The 15405-nt window shown below is 35.7% G+C and overlaps 1 protein-coding gene across 2 annotated transcripts; it reads right to left on the bottom strand.

Annotated features, from left to right (window-relative positions):
• Positions 1–881: 881 nt before the first annotated feature.
• Positions 882–14459, bottom strand: LOC117332748 (SEC14-like protein 2). Of its 2 annotated transcripts, none has more exons than XM_033891775.1 (12): positions 14213–14459; positions 13778–13894; positions 11339–11408; positions 11096–11139; positions 10467–10623; positions 8978–9072; positions 6857–7013; positions 5376–5462; positions 5094–5200; positions 4022–4164; positions 2572–2735; positions 882–1697 (listed from the first exon to the last, which is right to left on the bottom strand). In XM_033891775.1, exons 2-12 carry the CDS (start codon positions 13886–13888, stop codon positions 1576–1578), a joined length of 1257 nt encoding a protein of 418 aa, XP_033747666.1. In that variant the 5' UTR covers positions 13889–13894; positions 14213–14459; the 3' UTR covers positions 882–1575. The 2 variants fall into 2 exon arrangements, with proteins under 2 accessions (XP_033747666.1, XP_033747667.1); XM_033891776.1 differs by lacking the exon at positions 8978–9072 and adding an exon at positions 8449–8543.
• Positions 14460–15405: the final 946 nt, after the last annotated feature.

Below are 15405 nucleotides of genomic sequence, written 5' to 3'. Positions count from 1 at the left end.
TCCTCTTTCTACCATCTTTTTCTTCTTAATGTATCCGTTAGCACTACCTCACGTTTGGCCTTTAGTCGGGGGGCGTTTGCCCCAGTGAGGAAGGCTTTGGGAGCTGTCCCATAGCTGTGGCATACCAGGGTCTTTTAAAAATGGTATATTAGGAATGGGAAGACTGGTTAGCCCGTTGTCAGTATAGGTGGGGTATCCTGCTGGTCGTCTCCGGCAGTATATGCATGTGTAATAGGGTCATATATATATTCAATGATACCTAATAGTATGTATTGGTAATAAATAGTTTTGTTTATAAATATTATTATTTTAATCATTATGTGCTATTATAATGATTATCATTTATTGAATTACTCCGTTAGATTAGAAAAACGTTTTTACCTGCGCGAGTATTATATCGGCGTGCGCGTTTCTTTGTATTCGTAATGTACATGCATATGTGTGTGTGCGTAAATAGTGGTCACCGACACACTGGACATGTGAAAGTTCTGATTTGACGAAGGTGTTTGATTGGTTGGATGTTGTTTTCGTATGTTTTAGTAAATGTTTCTTTGTGTTTGGGCAGTTTTGAATTTGCCGTGGTAGACGGTGGTTTACTGGTTTGTCTTGGTTTGTCTTGGTTTGCCCGCTATATATGTTCATCGTGGTTTATATAAAAGGCGATTCTAGACTGTGACGTACTAGGAGTGTGTGCCGTTGTGCAAATCAGCATTGATACACGACACGTGGTAATGATTTATATATTTATTGAAATCGTCTTCAATAAATATGAGAATTCTACAATGAAACCTGCGGTGTTGTCTTTAATCTGACATTTACATCCGCTACACATGTATACCTAATTACACCTGTTTTCAGTCTGATATGACAAAATACATTAATGACGTCAAACTTTTAATAATTACAAATTAAAAATATATAAAATTACAAATCACATTGCTATACTGCAAAATAATCTCTCAATAGACGCCAAGAGCGTGTACGTGTAATACACGTCCTTGGCGGATATTTCTGCGCCGGTTATTTTAGTTTGCCAGTACAAAACAAATATATACATGTAGTCTGTAATATATTTCTGCGACATGTCTTTCAGTTCATCAAATGACGGTAATATTCTGATGATCTAAAAGGCATTGATCAATACACAATAGTTTAAATTCATTTTGCTCCGTGCACTCCTACAATACATCACTGCAAATCCGAACTCGGTCACCGCCGCCTTGTGGGTAAAACAAAAATAATAGTTCGGTCCTAAAATATACATCAAGCGAATCTGGAGGTCGCCGTCCAGTTACTTTGACTGGCTTTGAACTTATTTGTCATTATTTTGTAATCTCCAATAGTAAAGAATCAGCTTGGCGATTGGTCAAGTTTTTTCCGGACACATTGCGAATTGCTGGTCATTTGTCTTCGATTTTGTCATGACATATTCCAGGGGTGTAGAGAGCGAAACTGTACGTATTCCCTGGAGTATCGAGCATGTTTTTTTACATTCACACACAGAGCATAACCGAAAATTCACGTTATCAAATTGTTCCTGCGTTGTTCATTCATATTGCTGAAACCTCTAGGTAGTTAACTGGTAAATATATCGACATTGCTGAAGCCATCCATGCTATCTGGCACCATCACGTCAACACAGTACAAGACTTTCTTACTTCGAGTCCAGCTGTAGGTGTTGTCAAATCTTATTACGTCTGTAAACAAACAAACTCTTTTGTCTTAAATATTCTGATAATACATGTATTTTGCGAAAATATGAAATATGTCAATGTCTATTTTCGTATGGCAAAGACATACATGCGTGTCATCTGTCATACGTTTGTATGTTCATATGTATGTTTGTATGGACATAAAAAACTATACAAACTTTTATCCCGCATCTGGTATCTGTATTGTTGGAATTCACGCACCATATATATGTTTGCTGTATTTTAGAATCTTAACACGTGCGTCAATTCGACTGACCTAATTGAAACAACGTTTAAAATTCGAACATATTTGGAACACTGTTTATTTTAGGTCTGTTTCATGATAAATAGAATACATGGTCAGTGTCTTAAAATGGAAGCTTTATTTTTTGCTCGAGACAGAAGACATTTGTCTTTCTTTACCCTCTCAAATATATACAGCTTATATCTAAAAACACTAACCATGTATTCTCTATATAAATCACAACATACATATCGAACTTGTGTGAATTCCTTACTGCTTTGTTCACACAACAATACGACTGTACATGTATATTGTATAAAATCAATGGTTGAAGTCTTATTTAACAGACCTAATAATTGATTTACATATTCCATCGACTTATTTCAAGGAAAAACCCTAGGTAGGCCCACAAATGGAAGGAAACTCGCACGCGAGAGGCCTGTCATAACAAATATTATCCTTGTCAATAGACTAATAAGTATTATTGTATAATAAAAAGAAAAAAGAAAGAAAAGAAAGAAAAAAACCCATTGCGGCCTGAAGTTATGTTTATGAACAATGTCCAATTTCATGTTTTTATATTTGTTTTATTATTCAGTAGATTAAAAAAAAATACGAAAAATTATGGTAACTTACAAGTGCCCACAGTTTTGCACACGACACTGCCGTCTCCGGGATAAATATGGCTGGTGACTCTCTCCAAAGGAACGACTTCCTCCAAGTTTCCTTTCTGTAACCCATCCTCTATTTGTCTGTACACTGCGAATCCTACGTCATAACCTTCCGTGAAGAACTGCCAGCTTAAAAGACAAAACTGATCTTGTAGTTACCATTTTTTGTTCCAAGATTTTTCGTTCTTGAAATATCTAAGGTTGTGTAAAGATGGATACTATGGAATTCATTCTGATATACCAGAGTTATTCCCCTTTGTTGTACTCTGCAAGTACGATACGCCCGACAGCCGATGGCGGCAAAAATGTGGAGATATCAACACAGAATGAGGGGACACCATAAAAATAAAAAAGGAAAGATCGAGAAACGAAATCTACGCCCCAAGAGGAGGAGGTGAACGGTTCCTTTGTTATCTTTCTTAAAGCATTAACATTAACGGGCATCTAAGTTTCTAATCCAGTGATATCAGTGATGTTTTACAAGCCCTCCTATGGTGCAATCTGACAATCTGAAGTCAGTTGATCATTTTTTAGTATGTTTCATGTCTAACAATTTGCCTTGCTATTAATACGTAATTTGTTAAGATGTTTGTAAATTTCAACAAAACACGCGAAAAACGCATGGTTCATGGGGACATACATGTAATTAGCTTGTTTGTATCACCTATATTGCGCAAAATAGCCATGGGCGTTTTTCTCACAAGTGGCTAAAGCACACAATAAGAGCATTGGTATGACTAGACATGACTTTATAATATGTATAAACACTGATTATATTTTGACCTTGAAATGGAAATGGCGGTTATGAATAATATTACATAAATATCGCATGTAAGGGGGCATTTCTAACATCAAAAATGCTCTTATTAGACAATATCAAGAAATTTGGACATAATTATAATAAGAAGACTGTTTTTAGGAAAAAAAAGTTCAACTGCTGAAATTAAGGCAAAAGATGCATATTTCTTAAAAGGCCACAAATTCAAACGAAACAGTATAGCAATTTGTCTTAAACACGCCCTTCTTACCATAATCACATGTCTTAAATTTACGCTAATGAAGCATTTTCATTGATGGAAATGCCTTCCCCTTATGCCGTATTTGTGTTATATTATGTTTGAGAATGGTTTCATTAATACGAGCCCTAATGTTCTGAGAATGTCAGTGTCATCTACTTCATCGACGACACTCGCCACACAAATCTAAGCCAAAATCCATATCAAGAATTCGGCAATGGCTTCAGTTAGGTCGTCGCTTTCCATGTAATCTTTTTTGTTCTGTTGTTTTGAAGACATAATATTCCAACCATACACAAAAATCTTCAAACTAATTGCTACGGTGTAGATATCCGTATGATATAATACATGATTGACAGTGTTATAAGGAAACCTTGCATGTCATGTTGCGTCACATACCTTAGCACGCTTTCCGGTATAGTGACGCTGTATGGCAGGTCTAGAGACTGCTTACTGCCCACCGTGACGGACGTAAATTTATCTTTATCCATGCTGTTAGCGTTGGCATAAAGTTCCTTCGGTACCTCGCCACCTTGGACAATCTAGATTCAATTTAAACAATTACAATTTTAACAAGAAAACATTCAAAATCTGCCGTATACAAAGTGTAATGCTATATTTGGGATCAACTATATGGCCATGAAAATGTAGATTGAATAAAAAATAAGAGAACGTTAAATTTTCATAGCGATGTGGCAGCGACTGAGCCTTCAATTCTGCTAGGGGAGCAGAGAGCGAAAATAAGCTACAGGAGTATCGAGGCTGCTTTGCTGCATGACTGAAGATAATTTGTTTTAAAAGAAAAAGAATCTATTTATTTGTTTGATTTTTATTTTGTTTGTTTGTTTGTTTGTTTTTTCCGTTTTTTGTTTTGTTCGTTTTTATTTTTTTAACAATTGAAGTTGACCAAATAGAATGCACTGTCCTTGCTCTAGATACATTTTGAAATTGCCTTTAAATATGACCAGCGAGACACTTCACAATGGGAAGACATTCTTCTTCAATTCTTATTCTTCAATAACAGAGTGACGCTTCGGCCACCTCGTTTAGTTACTTTGTACGCGAGTAACATAGAACACGCTGCTAAAACGTAAAACGCATATATTTTGGGCATATAGAAAATCAATGGCGTTTTCTAAACAGAAACGCGGAGACCGCGAAGCATAACTTTTATTTGTCATATGTGTGAATATTGCCAGTCGTGTTACAGCTACGAAAACGATGTGCTAATCTGGCAACAAAAACAAAGTTTGATAGAATGTGGCTTGAATCACGTGGATAAAACGTGACTGGAAAAACGTCAATAGAATGTAGCTAGAACCAACGTGGAAAGGATGCGGTTAGAACATATCTGGAGCGTGGCAACAAAGGGGTACCCGACCAAAACAAACAACGATACAAAGAACGTAGATGTAAGAAACGACGAATAAAAAACGCGGCCTAAACGTGACAATGATTATAAGTTACCTACCATATCTCCACATCTAGGATCTCCAAATTTGTCTACCAGTGTTCCACCATAGGCAGCCGGCAACTGGTCAGCATCAATGTATTCCAGCAAAGTGTCTTTGTAGTTCGCTGTAAAGACAAAGAAACCAGACAATGGAACAGAGACATACGATATGGTTTTAGTGTCTAGTATTTTTAATGCAATGTTTAATGCCTGAAGTCTGAATAACGTGTTAAAACAAGTTTTTATTTATAATGTTAAAAAGTTGTTTTAAGATAATTTTGATTTAAAGTGATTACATACCTGTACCAAACACTTTGATTTTCTTTCTTGTCTCCTCTGCAACGAAAGGTCGGACTAGTTTCCAGATCACAGGGAAAATCTTTGGAGCTGTAGAAATTAAATCAATAAACCACCTTAATCAATAATATGTATATGCGTCAGTCTTAAATAGCGTAACTTTATGAATAAAGGAAAAAACATAAATAAAAAACAAAAACAAAACAAAAAAGCATTAAGGAATACATACGTCGTAAATAAAACGACAGTTCTTATTGAAATCGATGAAATATATGACTAAAAGGATTACTTATCAGGCTATTTTTGAAAACAAAGTACACGAATAGCATAGACGACATCGATATATCAAGTTACTAACATGAAAAACACTCTATTGACAGCGATTAAGGAGAAGGCCAAGTTGCTTATCAATAATTGTTTGAAATTTGAATGTTGGAAATAAGAGGAAATATAATCAAAACAGAATTTAAAATGGGTTCAATGCAGTAATCTCCAGCCAATCTATACAGGACTGTCATTTTAATTTATATTTCTTGCTAAGCGAAATGACTCTAAAAAGGAAGATTGATCCAACGTGAAATACTCCCGAAAATTAAGACCAAACGTAAACTGGTATGGTAAAAAAAACAACAGCATCAAAGGAGACACACTATCGTCCCCTACATGTACCTACACCAGGAATCTTGGAAGGTCGGCAGGATAAGCGGCTCATCCACTACAGATAACGTCATAATGCCCGCCACAATGTCACCACCACCACCACCATAAGCACCACTGCTAGTGCAGTAACACCTCCACTACAATTACGAAGATCACCCTTACTATTACCACACCGCCACCACAAACAACACCACGAAGATCACCCCTTCCAATGCCACACAACCACCACTACCTCGACATTACCACAAGGCCGCTGTCCGTCGTCGCTGCCGCCGCAAATAAGATCATTTCTACCATTAACACACCGCTGCCGTAGCCGACGCTGCCATTAAGATCATCCCTATCATTACCACAAGGCCGATGTCCGTCGCCGCCGCAAATAACAATCTCTACCATTTCCACACCACCGCCATAACCGACGCCGCCAATAAGATCATCTCTACCATAACCACACCGCCGCCGTCTGTCGCCGCCGCCAACAAGATCATCTTTACCATTACCACATCGTCGCCGCAACAAATCTCATATCTACCATTACCACACCGTCACCGTAGCCGTCGCTGCCACTAAGATCATATCTGCCATTACCACAACGCCGCCGACGCTACTAAGATCATCTTTACCATTACCACACCGCCGCCGACGCCAATACAACCAAGATCACCAACACCACTACTACACATCAACACCACTACTACACATCAACACCACTAACAACACCACTACACATCAAAACCGCTAACAACACCATCAGAGCCAACGTCTTTATCAATTACATCAACGACGTTTTAAAATTAACATTGTATATATAATGGAATATTTACCATTGATAATGAAGATAAATTTTAGTCTCTCGGGGTAGTTGTCCTCAACAAGGGTAACAAATTGGTTAAATGTGTCGATTCCGGGTTTCCAAAGGTGCCGCATTCCAACCTTCTCCATATCGTAAATTATTGTCTCCTTGTCGATTACCCTTCCCAACTGGAAAAATACAACATTAAAAATTACTTACAAATGGATTTCTATTTACTGTGTAGAAATCAAATTGAGAAATCTGTATATGTTTTTGAGCCGTAGTCTAGAAACAGTGAGGTCAATTCTATATTAATCGGAAATTTTAAGAGAATACAATGTTGTTGTTTTTTTCAGTAATTGGCTCTTTTGGCCAATCAGAAGCGACGTTAAAACATCGCCGTCGTGTTTATTCTATTGGATGGTCAACATATGTAGGCAATATAAATAGCTGTTTCAACAAGAATGAAAATTAAATAACATATCATGTAATCAACAAAAATTACTGTTTGATTTAATTTAGAAAATATATATAATGTCGATCAGCGTATGCCAAATACAGCTGTTCACAATGACCCGTTCGAAAAGTTGCACAGTTTAAGTTCGAAGCGATTTATTTTCACGATGCTGGCGAGTCGAGTCAATAATGAAGATTGCTTACAGCGAACATTTCATTTATGAATATCGAAATACAATCACCACAGAAGCTGTTGTGTCTTCTTCGTACGTTATAATAATGTAATAATGTAAATGTAATAAAAAGACGTAATGATTAATATACTTTACATTGTGTATCAAATATCATACCATTGAAAACAGAAACAAACAAACTAATGTATCCTATATCTATAGATAATATAGTTGAGCTTCATTCCAAAGGAGGGACATAACATATGTAAAAGTTAATTGGAGAAAACTAAGAGTTGTTATCATAAAACTGTCTGGAATATTATCCATTCAATTTCAACCTGGTCTGCATTTCAATATGTTTCGTATACTTTAGTATGCATGCTGATTGATACTAACGAAAATCACAAATCACAAGTACAGGTTAACATGCGAACGTTAATAGCCTGTTGCCTTCTGATTGGTGGAGTAACTTAAATATGCTCTAGGTTTTGGAAACCATTCATGCCAATGACAGTATATAATGCATTTAGTTATAAGTGTCATACATTCTAGAAGTTACCAGATCTAGGTCATCAAGCAATAAACATTGATACATACAGATGCTGACATAGATAAACAAGGGTTGAACAAAAGACACACAATTAAGACACTAACACTTTTCAATACAACTGAGAGTAAGATACTACAGCAAAGCTATCAAATGCATTTGAAGCTATTACGGCCATCTAGGACGTGTATGTGATGCTAAGGGCTTAAAGTGTCGATACCTATGAGGCGACTGAATTAGCTCAAAATACATTGAAGATCGACAGAAATGTCAAAATATAAATGGTGAGGTGCAAAAGCCTTGGAGATTCATATTCTTCAGGCCAGGGTCTGCAATAGAACTTCAATCTATACATTACAGACTTTTTTTTCCATAATATGCAGACAGTACATTCCAAGGAGGGTCATATTAGTAAAGAACAGTCTGACATGCAAATAAAAACCCAACCTTGCGTGATTGGTCCACCATGACCTTTGAGAACCGTTCAAGGTCACATAATTTATGAAGTAGCATGTCTCTCTGTTTGACGGACGTCATTAGTCCTGCAACGGTAGTGAAATGTATATCAGGGAACCTTCGACACTGTAAATTTAAGCCTACCTCCCTACTGTATGGGGATAATGCAATAATCAAATAGGAAGTCGATGAGAACATTACAGTTCTCTTAAGAGACAATAGACATTTTGCCATTGTAGTGTATAGGGTCCACGCTAGGTCCAATGTAAGCTAATGTATTGTTTGGTTTGTGTTGGTTTGAGTCAATATTGTTGCCAATGCCACTCAAATACGACGTCCTCTGTGTGCGAGATGCTTGCGTGTAGTGAGTGTATATGTGTTTTGGGAGGCTATGGTATGTTAGTGTTTGTCTCCTTGTGATAGCGCGGAATATGTAACCATGGAAACAAAAGTAAATGAAACCACACCAAATGTTCCCATATTTTAGTATAATTGAGAACATCGTTTCTCTCATACATACCTTTTTGGACTGTTGCTTCATGATATTGGTGTACAATTCCAGTCGGAAAACTTTATGTTTTATTAAATCTATTTTTCTGGCACATGCACATAGCCCTGAAATGGGAAAGTCTAAATCATGCACATGCGACCATGTCTGTACATATATTATCTCTGTGCTGGTCCAAATTTTGTAAGAAGTGTTGCAACACCACACATTAAGCACAATGATGCCACCAACATATATAAAAGGGAAAACAACCAGTGAAATCGCACCCTCTCGGTTAACTTCGTCAATGCTCGGAACAACATCGAATTTCTAATGAAAGCAATACCTCTGATTTAAACACGTCTATATGTCCTGAGATATAAGCGTTATTCTCGCTCTGGGTTTCGAGCTACAGACCTCGTGCTCGCTGAGCAAACACCCTTTCATTATGCTTAAGTGAAATTCGCAGCTAATAAGGTATACTCTGCCAAAAGATTTGGTCATTGTCTAGGAACTATTCTGTGACATATCCTTGGACGAAAGTATTTATCAATCGATGCACATTCAATTTATTGACTGCATAGAAATCGATTCCGAACGGTAACGGAATTAACCGAAATGTTGTGATTGCAACCCCAGTTCTTTAGTTAACTAACATTATAGTTAGAGCAATAATGCTAGCAACGTAAAATGACGGATATTGTTGATCAACTGGATCACTAGCACTAATATCATTCATTTTTGTATCTTAGGCCGATTTATAGACATAATTTTGAAAGTTAACATGTTACGGTTGCATTTTCATCAAACATAAATGAGTGCTCTTTTTATTTATATCGACATGCATATGATAAAAAAGAAATTAAAGCGAAACACTTCACTGTGGCTATTGACAAACCACAAAATAGAATGGAATTTCATTTGTATCTGAATTTTGCGGAGCATTTTCGTGAAAAGGAAAATATCCATAAAGGAATAAATAATCCCAAAATACAATTATAAGTTATCAAATCATAGAGAATTTTAAGGTCAATGATCATTTAAGTACTATGTGATCGTCGAAACGTAAATTTGTTTTAGTTGGACAATAATACAGAGTATGTGCTACTCTAAGTGTGGCGTAAAGAGGGATAATTATCGCAAGGGTACATGTTTGTGTTGTCAAGATCCTTTCCCCAATTCTGGTCCCCCGGGTACAAGTTCTAAACGGGTATCTCTAATATACATAGTACTGTTCTCTTTTATGACCAATCCATAATGAATAAACGTTTTGCTCTTGCACCATTCGAATAAGACTCACAGTCTTCTCTCTGTATATCACACCCAAATGTTTAAACCAAAGGTTAGAGAAAATATTCCTGTGGCGTGAAAATGATAACGCTTATCACATTTCCAATTATATAAGATGAACAATGCCTTTTCTCATGGAAGTGATAAACTATAGTCTGAAAAAAAAAAAAAAAAAATGTTCGCTATTATGTCTCACAATGTTTATAAAGCAAAAACTGAATGACTGACGCACCTTTAAAGTCGAGTCTACCTAAGGGATCAACCCATATAGGGCATCCCTCCTTGTCGAAACCACTAGTGCCACCTGTGAAATACTTCTTTAGCACTTCCGGTGACTCGAAATCCTCTAGGATGGTGTCAACATTATTCTTCTCTCTCCAAGAAAAACTCTACAATGTTTAATCAAATACTTTAATACGTCAGAGACCATTTATTTCGTCATAGCTGGTATGATCGGCAGTGTAAACAATTTTGTTGTCGTATATCTGTTTTTTAGGTGTTCCATCATGTGGGTACAAGATTGAAAAGTCAAGCCGAAAACCATATTTTACATTTACCAAAAAGTGTCATGTTTATTCACAGAAAGCCACATACAAGTAATGAAAAGAAATAACGACATCCTGCAAAGCAATTGATTTAAGGGATAGATTAAATAAAATTAAGACGAAAGACCTCAAAGTAGGAGGTGTATAATATCGCAAACAATGCAGTGTACCGAGTTACCACATGGGATCAATTTTCATATCGAACTCTGATTGTCAATATACAATTATCTATCATTTAGCATAATTACTTGCTCGATTTGATATTTTACATATACACAATTTAACAGTTAGATTTACACGTGAGCAATATACTTACATTTCTAAGCATCTCTTCAGACTTGTTAAGGTCAAATTTCCTGGCTGTAAAAAAACAAATTAATCTTGTATTGATATTTCACTACGAAGGGTTTCTGAAACAAGTCTGCATGCTATATTTTGTTTCGGTGAAATTAATTTCATAAGCTTTGGTTAAGAATGCGCAGGTTTGTGTATTGAAGCGAAAACTTATATTTGAATTTCTTTACGTTCGAATATCTTTTGCAGAAGTCTCCCTACTTACCTTTAAGCCATCGAAGAAGAAATCTATCGTCATGATCGGGCCCCAGAACATCTTGAACCTTGTTTCTGAACTGTAAGTATCGAATCAGTCTAATATTACTAACAAATTTGATATGTTTAAAAGGACATTCCTTCGATTGAATAAAGTGTATGTCGCCGAAATGAAACTTAATGGGAAATGTGTATTTTCCCCAAGTAGTACAAGTTTAAATCTTCAAATTAATGCAGTTTTACTCTCAAGGGAGTGCTTCAGGTATTATATCATAAAAAATTTCAATTCTCAATATCACTAATGACCGCAAAGGCAGACGGTATTTGTGTACGAAACGTCATTTTTCTGAACATTTCGGCGTTATTTTCATTACTGGTAGGCACAAAAACTTATATAATCCCCATTCGGGCATATTCTTTATCAATAGAAATTTTGATGTCCGAACGAAGGAATGCCCCTATAAAGTTCATTTAATTACATGTGAATATTTTAATTTAAGTGTGTTTGGGGTCTATAAGGTTGTAGCAATAAATAAGGCCATAACAAGACATATAGGATTGGCGGAGCTATCAATGGGATCTTTTTCATTATACTGTCACGCTGAAATGGCATGGGTATCTGGGTACGTAAACATGACACACCGCCCAGTCAATCATATCAAACAACCAATTATGACGTCAGGTTGGTCCCGTCAGAATCGAAATCAAGAATTAAAAATCGCCTGCAGAATCATACTCATACATTTATATAATGAACTAACATTAGCAACTGCTTGGATTTCTTGAGTTAGTTGTTTTTGAAAACTCTTTCGATTGCGAGTGAGAGGAATTGATTTATTTAATAAGAATTTGATAATTGATTATTTCACTATGATGACGCCAACAATGATTGGAAATTTGAACCATTTGAAGACAGTTTGCAGTTGATACTGGAAAAGCCGTATTACTTATCGACGTCCATGTAAACCTGCTGACCTGCTGATAAAAACCTAGGACTGACCTATCGAAGTCCACTAAAAATCTCTTGCAATGTACTGACTTTTAAATGCCCATTCCCCCTGAAATTGCCATCGAATAATCAAACCTCCTCGAAGAGTGCTAACAACTTATCGAAGTAACTTTGAAAGTGTTATTACATCGACCTTTCTTTAAAAAGTGATGTTTCCCCGTCCAATAAAAGTGCCAGTTTCTTTATGTCCAATTTAAACGTAGTATCGACTGTTTATCACTTTTGATATACCGATATATCGAAATACGTGCAAACTCACCAATGTTTCTGTAAAAGTGATGACCTATAGAGAAGTCCTTTTTAAAAGTACTAACGAATTATCAAAATTCCGTTAGAATTGCTAACATCCCGTAAGAATTCCATTTCTGAACGCACTTTTTGAACGTGATACTATCCTCTTATCTAAATCCATTCTTAAAAAGTGCTTAATTACCGACTTCCCTTTAAAAATTACTGACATATCCCTTTTAAGTGTTGACCTTTTTAAAGAATACTAACGAATTATCGAAGTTCGTTTAAAAGCGTTCATATGACTGTACCCATTTATGTCCTTTACAATTAGAGGTGGTATCGGGCTGTACTGATGTAGGCACACGACCAATCATCATTTATTTGTATATATATTTTGTATGCATTGTTAATTGAGTCACCAAGATAACATGGTGTTCTTATTTAACCACTTAAGTGACATCCTGATGTAAGTGCATTCTATTTTTTTCTATATGGGAAATAACAGTCACGTCTCATGATGAGGTTATTCATTCAGCACGGGACCAACGGTACCAATGCGTCATCTATAATAAGTAACGTATATTTTCGATAAAAATCTTTAAGCCATGCACTAGATTCCGAATATACACAGGTAAAATAAACAACCAAATAAATAAATAAATAAATAAATAAATAAATGTATATATAATGCACGCACAATCAATGAAATACGTTGGCGTTATTAAAAAGCTCCACTACGAGTACCTTTGTACATTGACAAGGTATTTTGCGTTGAAGAGATTCTATTTATCTCATTCTTAATTAAGTGCTTTGTAGTTTATTTGTTTGTTAACAAAACAGCAACGTTTATTATCAATTTTAAATGCATATATCAAAATAAATTTCAATGTGGAAAACAAGTAGTATACAGTAAACGTGTTCAGCGAGGGTTAATACTTCGAAATATTAGATATTATTAGGTTTTTTTTACTAAACAAAGTTACATCAAATGATTCAACGTTATGAAAAGCCTATATAAACACTGAATGTAAATTAACACACCAAAATCAATATTCAAAGCTCAGCGGAGTTTCATTGATAGATTTAAATGTGTCGATCTGAATAACTGAAGTATGGGACAGTCAACCAGGTAGTACAAAACTATTAATAGAGTCGTGACTTCATGCATGAGTGATTAATGATTTATATGTATATACGTGTACACGTTACCGTATTAAGGGCCAACTGCTGTTCGGCAGTCAAGGTATTTGGTTCCACAACACCTGACTCGGAGTCGTTACTTGAAAGGTTAACTTCAGCCTGGTCACCCTGATCCCCCATTTTGCTCTGAAATAAGATGAAGGTTATGTGAAAGTAAACGCTTAGTCATAATAACCATCACGTGTGCTCTGATCTACACATATAAGTGCTGATATACTTCATATTTTACCCACTTAGACCTATCTTGATACCATTTAACCCTAAGACATTAGTCGCTGATGTAGTGAAGCTAACCATTAACTGGTCAAGCTTAACGTTCTAAATATAAATGCAGCATTTATAAGGTACACAATTTCATACACTGTAAACCAGTAAATTTAACATATAAACCCTGTCCATTTATATATATAAGGCGTACTAGATGAATATGTTTGGATCACTTACCCTCAGTATCGATTTATCCGGTCACATAGTAGTTTTGGAAGGCTAGAATTATTGGTGTTGGAATTCTACAAATACGGAAATATCCAGCAATACTAGGAACTCAATGTCCAATGCTTATATGTCCTTGTTTATTCTCTCGCTCCATCGAACCATGGTCCTATCGAGTGATTGCCGGATCTGACAGAAGGTTATATTACATAGGTATGTTACCTACGCATACACACTTAACGAAGACATTCTAATGCCAATAAAATACATACCGGTGTCGCGGCAAAAACGTGGTACCTTAAAAAAGGGTACATTTTCTATTGCAATATGCCAACGGCAAGAATGTATGATAAAGGGGCTTATTGCCCCGCAAAGGTATTCAGAACTGTCGCTATTGATTCACTAATCCTATTTTTATCAATTTATTTATTTATTTATTATTTTTTGTACCTGTGACAGTAAGGTGCGGGGAGTCCGTGCGTTCGGTATGAGGTGTCACCCGAATAAGAACAATCCATTTAAAGGTTTGAAAGATGCATGTGATTTGACAGAAAATTCATTTGTACATTGTTTTCGAAAAACATTCTTTTAAGAAGTATGTACTCTATCTCGGAAATGATATCGGTCCACATTTGGCATACTTTTTCAGTCATCAGAGTGAAAAAACTAACCAAAGCAAATGTATCTACTTCATCAATATAAATAAGGAAGCAAAGATAAATGTAAAAAATATGTATTATTTGAAACCCAATGAAACTAAAACAAATTGACATCAATGCTTCAATGAACAGTAAAACGGCGCAATTTTGGATTAAATGTTAATGTATCTGACATCAGGAAATGAATTTTCGATATAAAATAAATCGAGAATTTTTTATATCAAAAAATCTTTCTAATATGAAAAAAAATCTATTTCATACTTAAAATCAGAAAGTCAAATATCAAAAATAATTCTAGATTTCAAAATTAGTATTTTCCTATATTATACATGGTTAATAAATAAGTCAAACGGCGACTCATAGACATGGTAAGATCGATGCTAGTATAAGATGTTACAACTGCTGTAATTCCTTAAAGACATCGTATCGTCACAGCTATATCGATTTAAAACGGAAAACTGACGCCAACAGCGACTAACAATTATATATCTGGACTTTCTGATTTCATTGTCATGGAATATTCACATGAATTATATGTCGCTAAAT

This window comes from Pecten maximus, chromosome 8 (genome assembly GCF_902652985.1).
Source record: "Pecten maximus chromosome 8, xPecMax1.1, whole genome shotgun sequence".
Lineage (NCBI taxonomy): Eukaryota > Metazoa > Mollusca > Bivalvia > Pectinida > Pectinidae > Pecten > Pecten maximus.
The sequence above is the reverse complement of the archived record's forward strand: the minus strand, read 5'-3'. Positions and strand labels throughout refer to the sequence as shown.

What these genes read in the sequence shown, in the direction of transcription:
- LOC117332748 (XM_033891775.1), bottom strand. Translation starts at nt 13,888, where the DNA reads ATGGGGGATCAGGGTGACCAGGCTGAAGTTAACCTTTCAAGTAACGAC. An exon ending in ATCCTAGATGTGGAGATATG is followed by an intron (nt 4,165 to 5,093) that starts GTAGGTAACTTA and finishes AATTGAATCTAG; the next exon opens with ATTGTCCAAGGTGGCGAGGT. An exon ending in GTGCAAAACTGTGGGCACTT is followed by an intron (nt 1,698 to 2,571) that starts GTAAGTTACCAT and finishes GTTTGTTTACAG; the next exon opens with ACGTAATAAGATTTGACAAC.